This window comes from Chenopodium album, chromosome 14, assembly GCF_948465745.1.
Source record: "Chenopodium album chromosome 14, dcCheAlbu1.1, whole genome shotgun sequence".
Lineage (NCBI taxonomy): Eukaryota > Viridiplantae > Streptophyta > Magnoliopsida > Caryophyllales > Amaranthaceae > Chenopodium > Chenopodium album.
The window spans coordinates 3,143,642-3,162,630 of NC_137847.1; the positions used below are offsets into that span (position 1 = coordinate 3,143,642).

An 18,989-nucleotide genomic window follows, 5' to 3' on the forward strand; every position below is an offset into this window, starting at 1 on the left:
CCTCCATGCACGGTCATTATAATTTTCTTCCATTTGCCCTCAAAAAAAAAAAAAAAAAAAAAAAAAAAAAAAAAAAAACTTCCTTTTTATGTAATTCTTATTTTACTTTCCAAATAACCATTAAGAAATAATGTCCATTAATTCTAATATACTCCATATTTGTTATATTCCCTCTTCAACACACTAACGATTTGGGGTGTTTGACAATTGGCTTTTTGCCTACCTTTTGACTTTTGGCTTTTTAGTTTGGTCAAACAGCCAAAAAATATGTTTGGTAGTTGGCTTTTTTGTTGGCTTTTAAGCTAGTTTTTCCGCCAAAAGCCAAAAGCTAATAAGAGTAGCTTTTTCTATTGGCTTTTGGCTTGTTGGCCCACTTTATCACTAATAAACAGCTAACAACCATTAATAATTTTACAAAACACTTTTGTAAACAACCAGCTTAAACAATAACTTAAAAAGTCAACTCATACAACTAATACTTCCAGCTAGTCAAACAAGCCAAGCAAACAAGCCAACAGCCAAGCGCCGATTGCCAAACAAACCCTATAACTTGTAGCATTTCCCATTCCCTAAAAAATACACACACATCCACAAAACTATAAGATGGGTCCAATAATTTATATTCCTAATTTATATTCTATTATTTCAATCTAGATAATGTCCTAAACTCCTCCCTATATATACATACACTTTACACCTTAATATTTCAAGCATACTCCTTCCCCTCTCAAAAAACTTGGTGATCGAGGAGAGAGTGTTTCTTGTACGAACTCGAGTATGGGACTAGAAGATCAAGGCCATCAAGCTATGTCCGTCGAGCAAGAAGAAATGTCGATTAACGTACCGAATAGTCTAGGGATACATAGTGTCTCTTTGCCACCCAAAAAAACCACATTACAAAAACTCAAACACAAACTTAATGAAATTTTCTTCCCAGATGATCCACTTTATCAATTCAAGAACAAAAATCTTAAAACTAAATTGATTTTGGGTTTTCAATACATCTTCCCTATTCTTCAATGGTTGCCTACTTATGGTTTTCAGCTCTTTAGATCTGATCTTGTTGCTGGACTCACCATTGCTAGCCTAGCCATCCCACAGGTAATCATATATATATATATATATATATATATATATATATATATATATATATATATATATATATATATATATATATATATATATATATATATATATATATTATCCCTTTTCGTTTGTATTATGGATAATTGATACTCCTTTCGTTTTTTTTAGTCTGCTTATTTGCATTTTGTCGTGCAGTTTGCACCATATATATATGCTTGATCGATTATATCTTTAAATATGTGTTAGTAGTGTAAATTATTTAAATTTGATATATGGATACCACACAATAGTAAAGTGATTCCTACAATATACAAGTACATCGTATATCTTATATAATAATAATTTATTTATTTAATTATTTTTTTTCTCTTTGTATAGAAGTAGCAATAGATGGTCAAAGTTTTTTAGGTTTGACCATATTATAGTAATTAATGAAACAAATCATATTAAAATGGTAAGCATCAAATTATAAGGTAATGTTACCTTTAGAATATTTACATAATTTTATCTGCTTTTGGTTATAATCATATTTGGTACTCATAAGTCATAATTATTAAACCTTAGAAGTAAGTATAATGCCAACTTTTCCAACTATATTGATTGGTGTAGCCTAATAATGCAAACTATTACAATTCCATTTTAGTATTACTTGAAATATATACTCTGAACTAATTGATAAAATTATTTCTTGTTTTTCATAAATACATTTTTCCCCACATAACTTTATACTACATAATCATTAGCAAAGTCTTTTTTTTATACTCCGTAGACCGTAGTATGTTTCTCGTGTGTCTAGTAAATAATGAAAAACATAAATCTCCATCTTTAAATAATACAATTATGTAAATTTTTATTTAAAGTCGTCTTAAAATAAAAGTCCACATTTTATACTTGGTAACTTGATTTTTTAAGTTACTCAATGATTTCATCCATTAACACAAACCTTCGATAATGAATAGTAATTTGATCATATAGAGTACGTCAAAACATAATTAGCTATGTACTGGTAAAAATTGCACTTCGAATACTGTTTGGCATGTGAAAAATGAAATAAACCATAATATACAAGTATATATAAAAACAAATAATTCTTCATCAACTCATCATTACTTTGTGAGAATCTTTGTTCACCAATTATAAGGCAACGACTTACGAGCAATTTTCGATTGAAATATAGAAAGCTCAGGAATTTACTATGATATATGGTGTTTAAATTAATTTCATATACTTTCATATCACTAATTATTCTAAACCCAAAACTCAAACGTTTCTACGTCTTTTAACAATTAAAGGTTATACGAGTTCTATTTAATGAGTAATGCATCATACAATATAGACCCACCAGTCATGGTGCACATTATTTGAACACATACTCCAAGCTCCCCACGACCCCAACCCATCGGCTCATATTTCTCATGAGAATCGAACCCTAACCTATTAACCATCCCAAAATCGTGTAAACATCAAGTTGAAAACTTTATTCATTGCTGGACAAATTTTGTTCTTTTGTCATAGTTATATAAAGTTAAAAACATTATTTCGTCCCTATTTAAGTTAGTGTAAAGCATGTTATTTATAAACCTTAGAATGTGATGCTTCTTGATATATATATTAATTAATTGTGCAAATTAATTAAGAATTTGTTGGCTACTCGTTAGTATGTTTTATTAACTACTAGTAGTACATTTTTTTTTATTAAATTTGAATTGAGGGAAGTAGTACATAGAAATATGTATAACAAGTAGGACCATATATTATTCAAGGGTCCTATAAAATTGATGTTATGTTTCCTCTTCAGTATTTATGTTACTTACGGAGTACTGTAATACACTAGTACTTTCCTTTATCGGCACATTAAATTTTAAGGGTCGTATTCAAATTCTAAATTCCGTCAATTTAATTGTCAAGTGTATAAAGAAAAATATTAGTCAATATGTTTAGACTTCAGTAGAAAATTTGACAATTGACAAACATTGTGAGCTAAAAAAGTTATAATAGATTAATAGAGGGATAATTTAGGTGGTTTGAACTTTCCTTCCAATTTTATGTGATCTTGAGATCGATTTTCATTATCAGCCCTTAGGACTCAAAAATAAATGTACACCTATAATAGAAGTTGAAAATTTTGGTTTGGCAAATAATCAATTCAAAACTTTATTATGATTTTATGAACCTACATTGATGCATTTACGCTTGTTGATGGCAGGGTATAAGCTACGCAAAGCTTGCAAATTTGCCTCCTATTATTGGATTATGTAAGCACACTTAATCACTAATTACACTACTAATCCTTGAATTTTCCTTGTTAATTAACTAATTAAAGACTCTAATTTCTGCAGATTCAAGTTTTGTACCACCATTAATATACTCTGTTCTTGGGAGTTCCAAACATTTGGGTGTTGGTCCAGTTTCCATTGCATCTCTTGTAATGGGTGCAATGCTAATTGAATTCGTCTCACCGGTTAATGATTCCGTCCTCTACCTTAAACTCGCTTTCACTTCTACTCTCTTTGCTGGGTTATTTCAGGCCTCGTTGGGCTTTTTCAGGTAAGGCGCGCAAAACTTGTATACAACGGGTGTATTGTATATCGACTTAATAGTCAACTTGGTATAGGGGTGACACATAGAGCAGTGGTACTTTGCTATAAAGTTGTGTCCTTGATATGAAAGGAATCTATGTTTAAATTTCTTGTACTAGAAATGCACCTAAAGTTCACTAATTCAAAAATAAATTCAGTGAATTTAAGTTAATGGGTATCTTTTACATTATGATATTGATAGGTTTTTAGTGTTGATGATTCGCGGCAACAATGTGCATTGTATATGTTTGATAAAATGCCTATGAGAAATTATATTGACAAAATAATGGTTATGTAGGACTGTTGGAACATATATCGTGTATTATGTTGGATGCTTTGACTGATGTCTAATCATATGATATTATAGGTTGGGTTTTATTATTGATTTCTTATCAAAGGCCACATTAATTGGGTTCATGGCTGGAGCAGCAGTCATTGTCTCTCTTCAACAGCTCAAAGGGTTGCTTGGAATAAATCATTTTACTAGCAAGATGCAGATTATCCCTGTCTTGTCTTCCGTTTTTAGCCACAGAAATGAGGTAACTTACTATATGATGTGCAAGGTTACACGTATTATCGCAAACAAATGACAAGTACTATAATGATTTACATTTGAGCATGGTTTTGGCACCCTTGAATGTCATGTTAAAGTCCTTAATGGTCAATAATTGATACAAAAAAAATTAAAAAGATGAAGCTCTACGTACTTCTGTTAATCAAAACTTGTGACATGCTTCGTATTACATTTATTTACTAACACAAATACATGACCGCGCCAAGTTTGAATACCTTCAGTGTATGTATTTGATCAACATGATTGTTGAAGGGGAGTAAAAATTGTAGTACTCTGAATAATTTACTGATGATCATGTCTTTTTTTAATGGTTGCAGTGGTCATGGCAAACAATTGTTATGGGGATCAGTTTTCTGGTTTTTCTTTTGGCAGCAAGACAAATTGTAAGCCATTCATATCCTAGATTGTATACCATCATTCATGTGTATGTAAATGCATTATTGATGTTTTTCTTTATGTTTTCTTGTGTTTGTCATTTTGTTCTTGTTTCTATTTCTTTGATATTCAGAGCACGAAGAAGCCTAGGCTCTTCTGGATATCAGCCGCGGCTCCTTTAGCATCAGTGATTTTATCAACCTTCATAGTATTTTGTCTCAAGTCTAATGCAGATAAGATTCCCAAAGTAAGGATGGTCACATTTTGGTTGCTTTGTTTCATTTTCATACTTTGTTTTTTTCGTTTTGGTTGACGTTTAGTTCTATCCATTAAACCTTGTAGTGCTTTTTTGTAATGTGCCCTTACATGCCTCAAAAGGAATGGAAGTGGAACTTTGAATCTTAATCAACTTTTTTCAAAAGATTTGGAATCTCTTTGTCTTTCTTTAAACCGAAGTATGTGAGATTTGGTCTGTTGAATATTGGCCACGTAAAGTTATTGGGTGGTCCGATACCATGATTGTTGATTGTTCATGTATATCAGGTCCATTTGTTTGCACTAGTGTCACATCTGCTGCCGTAGTAATGATTTTTAAGTCACTATATGCACGAAACGTTTTCATGATGAAACTTCAGCCTTGTATGGTAATCGGTTCTGTTGGTTGCCTTTTATTTGTAAGTTTTACTAAAACTCTTGTTTAATAACCAACATGAGTACAAAACCACCTAACACTACCAATTGATCAAACAAGCTAAGTGAACCAACCAACAATTGGTTGTTAAATAAGAATTTTATCCAAGTTATTATTAGTGTTACCATGACAAATAAAAATGGCTAATTTTATTGTTAATTATATCCAATTATGTACAAACAGATAATAAATAAACCTCTTGTACGATGGATTGTGTTAAATGAATTATTTTTTTCATCGAACAGATTGGTCAGCTGCCCAAGGGTCTGAATCCTCCCTCAGTAAACATGTTATACTTCCACAGTGCCCATGTTGCTCTGGCTGCTAAAACAGGTCTCATAACTGGTATTCTGTCTCTAACTGTAAGTGATGATTAGTTTCTTGCCTACTTTAGTTCAAAGTTATAAAATTACCCCTGATTTGCAGTTTTTAAGTTGTGCTTTTGAATATATATTTTACGGATTTTATACAATTCCCCATCATGCGTGCTGAATTTCATACAATTTGGTTACCTCTAGGAGGGAATTGCAGTTGGTAGAACATTTGCTTCCTTGGAAAATTATCAAGTTGATGGTAACAAAGAAATGATGGCAATAGGCATAATGAATGTCGTTGGTTCATGCTCCTCATGCTACGTGACTACAGGTAAACTAAAATGAAGAAACAAACTGACTGATAAGAATTTTCGTATGCACATCTCATCAATAATCTCATTTATCTAACTTCGACAATTACATATATACTTCCTAAACCTGTAGGAGCATTTTCTCGATCTGCTGTGAACTATAATGCTGGAGCTAAGACCGCTTTCTCCAACATAGTGATGGCAACTGCTGTATTAGTCACTCTGCTCTTCCTGATGCCCCTCTTCTATTACACTCCCAATGTTGTTTTAGCAGCAATCATTATAACAGCTGTTATTGGACTTATAGACTACCAAGGCGCTTATAGATTATGGAAAGTTGACAAACTTGATTTCGTGGCTTGTTTGAGCTCTTTTTTCGGCGTTCTCTTCATCTCAGTACCTTCAGGGCTTTCCCTTGCTGTAATAATCTTCTCAATTAACAAATTTTCGAATATATCCCAAATTTATTTTGTAAATTTAAATAATCTAATTGACTACCTAAATTTTCAGGTTGGAATATCAGTATTCAAGGTTCTCCTGCATATAACTAGACCAAACATTGTGTCTTTAGGCAACATTCCAGGCACTCAAATGTTCCAGAGCCTTGAACGTTACAAGAATGCCTCGAGGATCTCATCGTTCCTTGTTTTAGGTGTGGAAGCTCCCATATATTTTGCAAATTCAACTTACCTCCAAGAACGGTATGATTAACATCCATTTTTTACATCAATTTTTTTTTTTTTCTTTTGGGTGCAAGTATGTCCTTAAATATCAATTGAACTTCTTGCAGTATACTAAGATCTATAAGGGAAGAGGAAGATTGGATCAAATCCAATAGAGAGTCCATGCTAAAATATGTAATTTTAGACATGACAGGTACATTTTCATCAAAATACTGTTTGAAAATTGGTTAACCTTACTACTTCAATTCTTACCACCAAATGCTAGTTATAACCAAACAACAATCGTCCACATTTGCAGCGGTTACAGCCATTGATACGAGTGGAATCGACACCATCCAAGAGCTAGGAAAGATCATCCAAAAGAGATCATTACAGGTGATTAGGGGCTAAGATTTGGTTGATTTGGATTGTTTCAAGTTACATTTAAATAAGTGCTCATTTTTTGGGATCAATGTGATTATATTTCTTGCAGTTGTCTCTTGTAAATCCTGTTGGGAGTGTGATGGAGAAGCTTCACAAATCAAAGGTGCTTGAATTATTTGGTTCTAATAATGGGGTTTACATGTCCGTTGGAGAAGCTATTTTGGATTTGACAGCTTCAAGGAAGGTAGAAGGCTTAGCTTAGGTTTGTGGCATCTAATTTTTCAAAGAGATGTAAGAACTCCATAATTTGGAGCTATTTCTCAACTAGAGTTAATTAAATCTTATATATATATAATATATTACAAACAAAAATATGTGAATAATTTTGATCCAAATATTAGTTTGAGATTCTTCTAGTCATTTTGAGTTGGTATAAATTATCATGTTCAATTAGGGGTAAAACAAGTCCTGCGTATTAGAAATTTGCGCAAAGTGGTATTATCAATCATACGCAGTACAATTATATGCAAATGTAACATCTTACATTTACTAATATTAATTAGGGAAATAGAAACAACATTCAATTGGTAGCAAAAGTTTTGCTAGGAATTGAAATGATGCTTGAAATTAAAGACTACAACAAATGGAATTACAAACGCTAGATGATTTATTCCTTCAGTGTTGTGATGGTGATTTGTGGGCAGTGACAGTTGCTCCCTCGAATTTTTTACCAACACCGCCTCCAATTCCACCACCAACTCCCTTCCAAATGCCACCGCTAATACCTTTTCCTATTCCTCCTCCAATTCCTTTACCGTATCCACCTCCAATACCTTTGTAAACACCTCCTCCTACTCCACCACCAATTCCTTTTCCAATTCCTCCTCCAATCCCTTTACCAAATCCACCTCCAATACCTTTGTAAACACCTCCTCCTACTCCACCACCAATTCCTTTTCCAATTCCTCCTCCAATCCCTTTACCAAATCCACCTCCAATACCTTTGTAAACACCTCCTCCTACTCCACCACCAATTCCTTTTCCAATTCCTCCTCCTATCCCTTTATGGTAGCCTCCTCCAATGCCTCCACCAACTCCTTTCCATATACCTCCACCTATTCCACCTCCAATTCCTTTAACGATGCCACCTCCAATGCCTCCTCCAACTCCCTTCCAAATACCTCCACCTATTCCTCCACCAATACCTTTACCTATACCACCTCCAATTCCTTTCCCTATTCCTCCACCAATTCCTTTGCCAATACCTCCACCTACACCACCACCAATTCCTCCTCCTGAACCTCCTCCTACCCCTCCACCTGTACTTCCTCCCTTACTTCCATGTCCTCCACCACCTCCAGTGCCACCACCAGCACCACCTCCATAGTAGCCACCCTTCCCATGTCCTCCGCTAACACCACCTCCGGTGCCACCACCAACACTACCACCCGTTCCACCACCAGCGCCTGCACCACCACCAACTCCACCTCCATAGTAGCCACCCTTCCCATGTCCTCCGCTAACACCACCTCCAGTGCCACCACCAGCACCACCACCAACACCAACACCAGCACCACCACCTGCACCACCACCAACTCCACCTCCAGATCCACCACCTACACCACCTCCGGAACCCCCACCTAGTCCTCCTTTTCCGTAGCAATCAGGCTTGCCAGCTCCAATACCAAACCCAATTCCTTTCCCAATCCCAAACCCAACTCCCTTCCCAATCCCAACACCCCACCCCTTTTTCCACCCTACTATGCCACCAAACACCCCACCACCACCAACTCCACCCAAAAACGTCTCTGGCTTTTTCACATCTCCATCCTTAATCTTACTAACCTCCCTACCCTCGACACCCAAAGAACCAGCCACTAAAGCAACAAGCCATAGAATTAATAAAGCCACCCTTCTAGCCATAACTACAAACAACAAATGAGCAATAATGTATGAAAATCCTCTACTTCAACATACACTACGTACGCATCCTCCACTTCATGAATATATAATAAAACTTAACCCTAGACTACATTTAATGTCTTGATAATTTAATGTGGGGCGGTCCATGGAAGCAAGTAGTACAGTTGTATTATCTTCTCTTCATGATCTACACATCAAATACGATTTTATGATACATGAATGATAGTAGTTGACAAATACAAAGCTTTACAACCACGTCCAGGTAAGTAACAAACACTCGTCATGCATGCATGCATATTTACGTGAATATATATAATGTTAGTTGTTGCATGCATTTAATTACTGCATTCATGGCACCACGTACTAACTAGCTAGCTGCCCCCGCCGGCCCGCCACCTTTGTAATAACCGCAAACTCATGAAAGTTAGCTAGGTTGTTGATGAACCTGCAACTAACTTTTTGTCGGAACATCATCATTTTCTCGAACTCCTAACTGTACAGTTGTACTACTCATTATGGTGTACTGTTTTATGATCTACTAACTTCAAAATAGGGAACATTATAAGAAATTGATTTGATGGAATTGATAAGTGTATTATGTTGCGATGAAAAAACTCGAATTTGATTAAGTTTATGACTAAGTGCACTTATTATTAAGTTTATGACTAAGTTTATGACTTGTCGTACTTTGGAAAGAGGAAGTCGTGTAAACCTTAATTATTAGGCGACTTTTTAATTAGTTAATTACATCACGAATTGTCATTATATCATTGATGTCCTTTTTTTTATCGTTTTGAAATTAAATTTAATTAATAACAGTCGATTTTATGTATAAAAATGAAATAATAATGATGGCATGCATATCAACATGTTTGCTAGTAAGTTATTATGCACATGTTGAAATAAATGCATTCCATTGCATCTACATACGAAATTTGCAATCTAACAGGAGGAAGAAGTTAGGCTATAGAGTACCAACTAACTGTACAAATGACCACTCATGTACAATTCACAAACACAACCAAACCACATAAATATAAATATAAATATATGCGTACATATATACTACTTGTTGTATGTAGCATTCAAGATCAAGGGTTAAAAATTGTATCTAGATTTTCTGTGGCTCTTAATTCAGTTCTTTTCTACTTCCCAAGAAAGATTTTTTTGAATTGCCTTTTAGGTATAAGCCACCAATTTGGGGAACATTTAAAAAACTGCTAATCCAGTATACTTTATTTTGAATTTATCATAAGTTTGATTGAATTTCTTTAAACAATCCAAGATATAGCTAGTTTAGAACTGAGGTCAAGCCTAAAATTGGGGCCAAGAATTCGTACCCAAACAAATTGGAATATGTAGGCCTATGACCAAAATAGCTATACACATATAACATATTGAAAGTCCAATTTATAGGTCGGAAATTAATTAAATCTATAATGTAACCCGGCCAAAATAAGGGTGAGCTATGGTACGGTTGATCAACTATACCTTAACCTGATTTCAAGTAAACATTGTATTGGAAAGGTTATCAATACCATATTGCAACTCTAATGAAACGGAAAAAGTATTTTTCATCTCAAAAATTAAAATAGAGAGTAAAAGACCAACCACGTAGAAGTCCCCCATATATAAACAATAATTGAGAAGTGAGTTGGGTACTTGGGTGAGTAAAATCTAAGAGGTGGGTCTCACAGGCCTAGAAGAGCAAGGAAGTTAATGTCATATTAGCCCATTGGATTGAAGATATTAATTGAGTTACAAGTCTTACAACACATGTAGAATACAACCTGGCTAACATTAATGGTTGGTTTGTTCTTTTGGGATCGTAAAAACGACAATTCATATAAGTAGACTTTCAGAGACAACTCAGATTAGGTCATCATATGTTTTCATCTTAGAGCCTGTTCTTTTCAGATTATTTTCAGTTCAGTTGGTTCCAATAAGTTCAGTTCAGTTCTTAATTTCCTTCTCTCATAAAAATTCAGATCAGTTCAGTTCGACTCACTCAGTCAACGGAACATGCGCTTAATTTGTAAATTATTCTCGTCATAGTCATCAACCATAGAAAGTATCTTCGGTTCAATCCTTTCATAAGTAGCAAATCTTTAGAGAAGACAGTCCTAATTTTAGTTTACCTGTTAAAAAAAATGTTTGGCATGCGTGTCCTTAAGTTATTGCTTGCTAATTCGTGCGCACAACAAGGCCATTGACTTGAATAAATTAATGTTGAACTCGTGTTAATAATGTAGAAGGTTTTTGCAATTAAATGGGCAATTTTAGGTGTGGTAACACAAATACACAATAATAGACATGTAGGGAGTACGAAAGAAAAATTAAATCAAACTGAATAAATGAAGTTTCAAAACAAAGCTTCTTTCCTAGAACAACACATAATAGTATGAATGATACATAATGTGTATAAGCATGATCAAATCTTTTGCTTTTATTTAAATGCACGGTTGCAAGCGCTAGTGAATTAGATTAGTGAATTGAGGTTTTAGTTTTCATTTAGGGTTTTATTGATTCAATTTGAACTATCTTATTTACTTGGTTGACAATAAAAAAACTTGTATTAATATAAAGGTTGAATAATTTACACTCCTTTATTTCATAATATAAAAACTATATATAAGCTTCAACCATTGTTTTTTTTTTTTTTTTTTTTTTTTTTAAATTTTTTTTAGAAACCATTGTTTGTTTGATTAATATTCAAATTTAAGCAAAAAAATTCTAAAAGTAATCATGTATATTTCACCTAAACCAATATATATGATTTCTATTATATTGGAAAAACTCTTACATTATTGTTTACAATTTTTCTTCTTCTGCTTCAACGTCTTAATCCCATAAGCGGGATCGACTACATAAACCAGTATGAGGTCTTCCCAAAAGGTCATCCATCCTAGTACCACACTCTCAATCATTGTTTACAATTTTTGATTAATAATATTTAACACAATAGTTATATGTTCTCGATTAGAGTTGCACACTTAAAAAAAAAAAAAAAAAACTTTCAAAAGGATGTATACCGATACTTTTGTGTGTTTTTTAATTAGACTAGAAGTATAGTTGACTCTATTAGTAGGTTTTCAGAGTGATATAGAGTCGATTGAATTCTAAGTCAATCAATTTATCATGTAAAACCGATCAATTCCATGAAAATTCAATTTCCGGTAAAGTCAGATTATTTCGGAAACAATTCAGATATGGGTTGATAAATGGGATCGAGTCATATTGTCAAATCTGATTGCATAGACTTTAATCTTTAGAGCATGAACTTTGTTGGGCTTCAGAATCAGAACTACTAATGGATCAAAATGTCAAATCCCCTCAATAAGCTATCCAAACCAAAAGTAAAAAATTAAAAAGAAAAAGAAAAAAGGTTGGTTAAACTGTCTCAAAACTGCCAACTACATTCTTCAATCATCACTTCCTAGCTATAGTCCTAGGGTTTTTCTAGACAACAAAAATCCCCTGCAATTTCATCAAATTAATCTTCAATTCTCCCTCAAATTTTATCAATGGATCGTCGATCGAATTACCCTTACTCTCGCCGATCAAAACCCCAGAAAAGTTACGCCGAAGAAGAAGATGATGACGATGAAAACGACGTCGTTCTTGGAGCAATCGACGATTCCGATGAAGAAGAAGATGACGACATCAATGACGAAGACTTCAACGGTCCTGGGCGTCGCCGCACATCCACTCGACATCGCCAGAAGCAGAGAAAGCTCTCTACTTGGAATTACCATTCTACCCCTAATTCCTCCGGCATGGATTCCGATTGGTCGGAGCAGGGTACTTTCGTCCTTTTGGAAATCTGGGGTGAGAGGTTTCTTCAATTGGGTAGGAGTAGTTTGAGGAGTGAGGACTGGAACGAAGTCGCTGAGCGAGTTTCGGAGGCGACGCGGTCGAAACGCTGCGTTTCGGATTGTAGAAGTAGGTTGAATGCATTAAAGATGAAGTATAAGAGGGAGAAAGCTAAAGTGATTGGCTTAGGAGTTGGGAGTAGCAAATGGGTGTTCTTCAAGAAAATGGATGTTTTGATGACAATGTCACCTAGGCAATTGCAACAGCAAGAGCAATGTGGGTTAGCTTGTGGGGTTGATTCGGGCGAATTCGTGTTTATGAACCCGAGAGTTTACTTGGATCATTCTAATGCGTCTGATGAGATGAGGGATAGTCCAGGGAATTCGGAGTCCGAGTGTGGGGAAGATGATGATGATGAGGAAGACGAGGATGAGGAGGATGAGGAAGAGGCGGAGGAGTCGTATAGGATGTTGTCGGAGTCGATTAAGAGGGTTGGGGAGATATATGAGAAGATGGAGGATAGTAAGAAGCAACATATGGAGGAATTGGATAGGATGAGGGAGGAGTTTCAGAGAGAATTGGAATTGCAGAAGAAGGAGATGCTTGATCGAACAAAGGTTGAGATTGCGAAATTAGGACAAAAGGATGATCAGGAACAGGACAGTGATTGTTCTGTTGAGAATGTGTGAGAGATGAAGGTTGCTCTTAACCCCCCTTTTTTTTGGTAATTTTGTTTTGTTAAGCGCTTGTATATGTAGTTCTGTTAGATGTTGTGATTGAGTGTAAGAAATGGAAGATATGGTAAGGTGGTGTTAAAAATATATCCTATACATTTGAAACTATACTACTTCTATATTTGGTTTTGAGAATGTTAGCTGAAAATGTGTATTAGTATATGGACTATATGATGGTTGTGTATGCTTTAGCCTTGTAAGCAATGCATCCAATATTCTATTTGCTGAAGGCATGTTAGTTGTTTTCTGTATCCTTTTCAAGTTTGCATTTTGTGCTCGAATTCGGGGGCTTGACTTGAGGAAGAGAGGTGGTAATGTGATATAAAGGTTCATTAACATACTGTATAGATGCAATTGGGGGGAAGGGATTGTTCTTCAGCAATCTCCATGCTTGTTATGCTGTTTAAAATTTAAATTGAGATTTTCTGTTCATTTTATTGACTAACAAAAATCTTACCTTGAGAGTACCAGATCTTTGTCATGTGTAAATTAACTATGCTATTATTTATTTATTTATCTCATTTCCACCTGTAGCTCTCTGCAATGATAGTAGTCATAGTACTAATCTTAAGTTTTACTTGTCTCAGTGGATGCGATTGGAACTTTCGGAAGGGCGAATATGATGAGGACTGCCGTATGTTTTTCGATGGGCTGGCTTGATAGGTGCCTTCTGTTTGCAGAAATGTCTAAATGTGCAAAGCCTCAGGGATGTTTCTTTTTGTATTTCTAACATGTAACTTTTTCATTGTCCCTTTAGCTTTTGATCTATGTTTTGTTTTTGGTATCAATTGGCAAAGCATTAATTTAACAGAAATGTACTGTTCTTAGAAAAATTACAGCAATAGAAGAACTTTCTTCAGCATCAGCTGGTTACTATATAATATTTCCATCTTGTTTTTGTGATCTACATTTTTTTTTTTCCCTTCCTATTTCCTCTCGTTCTCTGGAATTTTCGTATTTCAGGCATCTAAATGTTCTGGATAAGTTAATTCTAAAGATTTCTGGTTTGCATGAGGCTAATTCTCTATATTATACTACCAAAATATATGAGAGAAATTGAGAAGAAAGCACAAATACATCTCCCCTTCGATCATATATTGAATTAGAACAGTATCTTTATGACCATAAAACATCTTACGGAATATATGGAAACATCTCCCCTTCGAGTGATGGAGCTATCCATTGAATTTGGATGTAAGTAATATCCCAAAAATCATCATTTTCTCTTGGCTCCAAAACTCCTGTGTCCTTCATTACTGCAATTATCTTCTTCAATAATTCTGGGACTACTTGCTGCATTCTTGATGGACCGTGCACACCCAAATCTGCTTTCACACAGGTGTCCATCCTTCTTAACAGCCCTAACCAAAAACTCCTGAATCCTGGATTTTCTGATATTGACTTTAAGTATAGCAAAAATACATGAGTTAACAACTCCATTGCATTTTTCAGGGTACCCTCCATGCTCCTCATTTCTCTCTCTGCATTCTCTCTTCTTGAGTAATCCAACATTTTTTCATGCAGATCATCAACCATAGCAAATATTACATGGTTGAAGAAGATGATGGTATTAGTTGATGTCAGTTCTAGATCTCTGGCTAGTTCAAAGCTCTTTTTCAGACTTGCTACTGCATGGTTTCTCACTTCTTCACGTCTTGCTAAACTGGTCTTTCTTAAGGCTTCTCCTAGCTTGACAAATAATTTCATTTTGTCTTCTGAACTGCTTGTGATGCTTGCATTGCTGATACTGCTTCCAGGGTCAGAGTTATCTTTGTACCATTGAATCAATAATTTGACAGAATTAGCCATTAGATCCATCATCTGTATGTTCTTCTCCACCAGGCTGGTTCTCAGGGCAACAAAACCAAAAGCACAGTCAATGCAATATGCATAATTGGTTCTGGTCATGGTTTTCCCATCAGACAATAGCTGAATTATTGCCTTGACTGCCTGATCATAGTTTTCAGGAAGTCGACCATTGGCTGACAGCAATTGCAGAAGTGTTTTCCACCCGATTGGGGTTTGTACATTACCTGGGAATTCAGTTAAAATTTTGCACACTGTTTGTATGATGGTTTCACAGCAGGTATCAAGAATTTCCTTGTCAAGTTTCCACATCAAACTTATTGATTTGAACATGACTTCTTCAGCATACTTGTCAGTTTGGTAAGAAGAAAGGAGCTTGACACACAATTTAAAAAGGATCATTGCTGCTTTTTCAGCAAATGGCACAGGAGAAAAAAGAGGGAATTGAGTAACTGCACCAATGTAGTCGTAGTAAGCAGGCCAGAAACTGGAAAATCTGTCAATGTTTGCATAAGCAATGGCTCCTACTATATCCCAGCAGAAAGTGACAGTTTCTTCCTCCTCAAGTGCTGTCGTGAATTTCTGCCCTTTTCCTGCCGCTGCGAAGATCAGAGTTCTTCCTAGATTCAATAATGTGTCTACAGGTAATTTTGATGAATTACTAAATATATTCCCAATTTTGCATTGTTGTATAATTTTCAGGTTTTGCTCAAACTCACTTCCACCAGGATTTAGCGACTCTTCATTACTATCCAATAAAAAATGTGAAAGTCGGCCTGTTGCCATGGAGTTGTTTCCTCTGCTACTTCCGAATTTAGAGTCCTCGCTGATGTTCCTTGACTGTAACTCACTCTCTGTTGCCACTAAGGTATCGTAGTCTACCACAGATTGGGGGAGTAGCTTAAGCCTCTTGAGTTTCAACATGCAATCAACTATATTTCTCCAAGCTCCTCTGATTGACTCTCCGAATTCATTTGCAATATTGAAAACAGCAAGAGTTGCCATTCTTGGCTTCAGTTCATTAGAAAATAGATATAGCGTCTCTTCTGCAGATGCATATGGATTCAGCAGTGTGGTGAATTTGCAAAGTGAGGCCACCAGCTCATCAAGGATGTCTTCTAGCCCATGCCGTGCAATTCTAGCCACTGAAACCATTCCTTCTATGCACTCATTAAGGACTTCATCATCGTCAGCATGCTCAAAAATTGCAGAGAGAGCAGAAACTGTAGGACCTGCAATACTTCCAAACATGTCTCTGCCTAGTCTATGATCAAAGTTGCAAACAATGAAGGGATTCTTAAATTTGGATCGACTTATCAACTCAACCCAACGGCTAGGGTTCATCTCAACCAAAGTTGGCGATTGAGCAAAAATGGCAATTGCATGTGTGGCAATAGATTGGAAAAGTTCTGATAGATACTCCCTAGGAAGGTCCTTCCCATTATTGATAGCCCTGTTATTTCTGATGAACTCTTCCTCTGTCATCTTTTTTTTTACTTGTGGATTGTGCTGATCTGTATTTAACATGATGAGAGAGTAGCAAAGGATAAACACTGCATCCTTGGTTTCAAAGAGCTCAGATGATTGCTGATTAAAGAATCTTTCTGAGAAAGCCTCTAGAATCCTGTGAATTTTCTGGGATTCTCCAGGCAGCCTGAAACTCTCTAGGTAAGTTCTCAATGCAGTGTCAAGAACAAAGCTTGTAAAATCGAATGTGTTTGTGAATTCGTTTAGCACTTGTAAGTGAAACTCATCTGGGTCACCGAGATAATCTCCTATTGCAGTCTTATTGAGCCCAGGTGTAAAGCGAAAGAAATAGGCAAAAGCTTTTGCATCTGGTGGATTTGGAATTAAGTGTGAAATTTTAAGGTACTCTAGACCTTTTTTCTCATCTTGATTGAAATGGGTTCCTGCAATCAATAGTTTCTTCTTTTGTGCTTTCCTCAATCTTAAAATATGAACCCAGTTTTCCAAGTCGTCGTCCTTCCTTAATGGCTCTTCCCAAAAGGGAGAATACTCTGTAATTTCAACCTGAAATGGTTCGAAGGAAACTGTGTTATCTCCATTGTTTACTTTATCAGCGATGGCTTGGATGATTATGATTAAGCCTTCAAAGGCTTGAAGTTGCAAGCTTGTCAAAGGGGTAGTCATTGGAAATGCCAGTTTGCAAAGGAGCTTGCCCATTTCCTCAAACACATTGCAGCACATGAAAGCGCAGTCATAGTTTACGTAAGTCTCTATTAGAAATGTGGGTTGTCTACAGAGATTGATGATACCTTCCAGTGCTACTTCTTGGTATCGCACCGAGCTGCCAAATTTTGCAACTCTGAATAAAACAAAGGTGAAGAATGCTTCAAGCTGGAGCCTAAGTGACCTGCAAGATCAAGGAAACATTTCAATTGTGTTATTTGGTTAGGAATTTTCTTTAACTTTCTCTATGCATTTCTTGCTTTACTTAAATATGCAGGCTCTTTACCCATTTATGGGGTTGAATAACTTGATCCAATGTTAATGTTTTTATTCCAAAACAGCCCCTTGTTTTGAAAGGAAAACCAATGCACCTAGACATAGCTATTTTATTTAGTTAAACATTCTTGAATATATATTTATCATTGCTCGAAAATCAAGTTCTAACCCGTGTAGGAAATTATATGAGTTCAAGACGGTGCTGCAAATCATTGACAAGATGAGGGCGCTGGAACGAGTTCCATAATGGATTAAATGATGAAATAGATCATCCCCGACCATCCTACGTAGTTTTGGATGCTTGGAAAATCCATCGCCACTCAATTCCAATGCTGTGTTAATCAACATCAAAGCCAGGATCTGGATATCCTCATCATTGCTCTGAGATATGATCCCATCAATCTCAACCGTCTGCACTACATTCAACAAGGAACATAAGAACTGAAAAATGTCCACCACACATCGAAGACCAAATCCTTTATTCACAATGTCATTGTCATCCAACCCTTCTGACTCAGACTCGGAATTCTCCCCTTCCTTCACTTCTATGCTATCCAGCCTTGAGAACACAATTTGTGAAATCTCAAGCATAGCAAATTTAGCAGTTCTTTGGAGCAAGTTTCCTCTGTTAGATGATTGCTGCACGACTTGGAAGGTTGTGTTAACCACCCTACAAACACACTCATCTTTGAGAAGGCAAGAGCCTGGATGCATCATTATGTTGTTAAGCAGCAGCAGGACCTTCATAAGAATCCCTTCCTCGCTAAGTGGATCTGTCCTCTCGAGCCTGCAGCTTGTAGTGGACATAACCAGGGCATTCATGGCTTCCTGAGCCCCTGGTGTTTTCTCATCGAATACTTGGATCTTTAAGAGCTTGATGAGCGAGGAGAGAGCAATGTTTGTCGCTGCTGCAGGGACATCGTCGCTCTGTATTACATCTAGGAAGGGGGAGAGGTATATTGAAGGATCTATGTATTGCCATTCTTGCCGAGGATTGAAAATGAGAGATCTCAATGATTTCAAGGATTGTTGGAGGATTGCAGTGTCATGGTAATTATCTTCTGCGGCGGATAGCTCGTTACTGTTTCTTAATGCTGCTAAAACTGAACCTACTTCTGTGTTAATGGTGCATGAAAAACCAACATCTTTCTTCATGTTTTTGGTCATGGCATTTTTCTTTCAAGAAATTTTGATTTTAATTTTGGGTTTATTATTTATTTTTTTCTTTTTTTCTTTTCTTTCTAAATTTCCCTTTGTATTTGTTTACATGG

General features: G+C 35.8%; 3 protein-coding genes across 3 annotated transcripts; 2 read left to right on the plus strand and 1 right to left on the minus strand.

Moving 5' to 3' along the window:
* The first annotated feature begins 640 nt into the window (after positions 1-640).
* LOC145579859 (putative sulfate transporter 3.4) lies at positions 641-7,419 on the plus strand. The gene is made up of 13 exons (XM_081637145.1): positions 641-1,101; positions 3,293-3,341; positions 3,426-3,633; positions 4,033-4,204; positions 4,557-4,622; positions 4,748-4,861; positions 5,551-5,667; positions 5,824-5,950; positions 6,064-6,350; positions 6,441-6,631; positions 6,721-6,806; positions 6,912-6,988; positions 7,086-7,419. The coding sequence occupies exons 1-13, from the start codon at positions 778-780 to the stop codon at positions 7,236-7,238; spliced, it is 1,971 nt and encodes a 656-aa protein (XP_081493271.1). The 5' UTR covers positions 641-777; the 3' UTR covers positions 7,239-7,419.
* A 4,966-nt stretch (positions 7,420-12,385) lies between these two features.
* LOC145578574 (trihelix transcription factor ENAP2-like) lies at positions 12,386-14,311 on the plus strand. Its single transcript, XM_081635877.1, has 2 exons — positions 12,386-13,410; positions 14,034-14,311. The coding sequence occupies exon 1, from the start codon at positions 12,424-12,426 to the stop codon at positions 13,399-13,401; it is 978 nt and encodes a 325-aa protein (XP_081492003.1). The 5' UTR covers positions 12,386-12,423; the 3' UTR covers positions 13,402-13,410; positions 14,034-14,311.
* A 220-nt stretch (positions 14,312-14,531) lies between these two features.
* On the minus strand, positions 14,532-18,988 carry LOC145578575 (ARF guanine-nucleotide exchange factor GNL2-like). The gene is made up of 2 exons (XM_081635878.1): positions 17,888-18,988; positions 14,532-17,626 (listed from the first exon to the last, which is right to left on the minus strand). The coding sequence occupies exons 1-2, from the start codon at positions 18,883-18,885 to the stop codon at positions 14,581-14,583; spliced, it is 4,044 nt and encodes a 1,347-aa protein (XP_081492004.1). The 5' UTR covers positions 18,886-18,988; the 3' UTR covers positions 14,532-14,580.
* Position 18,989: the final 1 nt, after the last annotated feature.

Coding starts and splice junctions, on each gene's coding strand:
- LOC145578575 (XM_081635878.1), bottom strand. CDS start 18,885: ATGACCAAAAACATGAAGAAAGATGTTGGTTTTTCATGCACCATTAAC. Junction 17,627..17,887: donor TCATATAATTTCCTACACGG/GTTAGAACTTGA, acceptor TTGATCTTGCAG/GTCACTTAGGCTCCAGCTTG.
- LOC145578574 (XM_081635877.1), top strand. CDS start 12,424: ATGGATCGTCGATCGAATTACCCTTACTCTCGCCGATCAAAACCCCAG.
- LOC145579859 (XM_081637145.1), top strand. CDS start 778: ATGGGACTAGAAGATCAAGGCCATCAAGCTATGTCCGTCGAGCAAGAA. Junction 3,342..3,425: donor GCCTCCTATTATTGGATTAT/GTAAGCACACTT, acceptor TAATTTCTGCAG/ATTCAAGTTTTGTACCACCA. Junction 6,632..6,720: donor TCAACTTACCTCCAAGAACG/GTATGATTAACA, acceptor AACTTCTTGCAG/TATACTAAGATCTATAAGGG.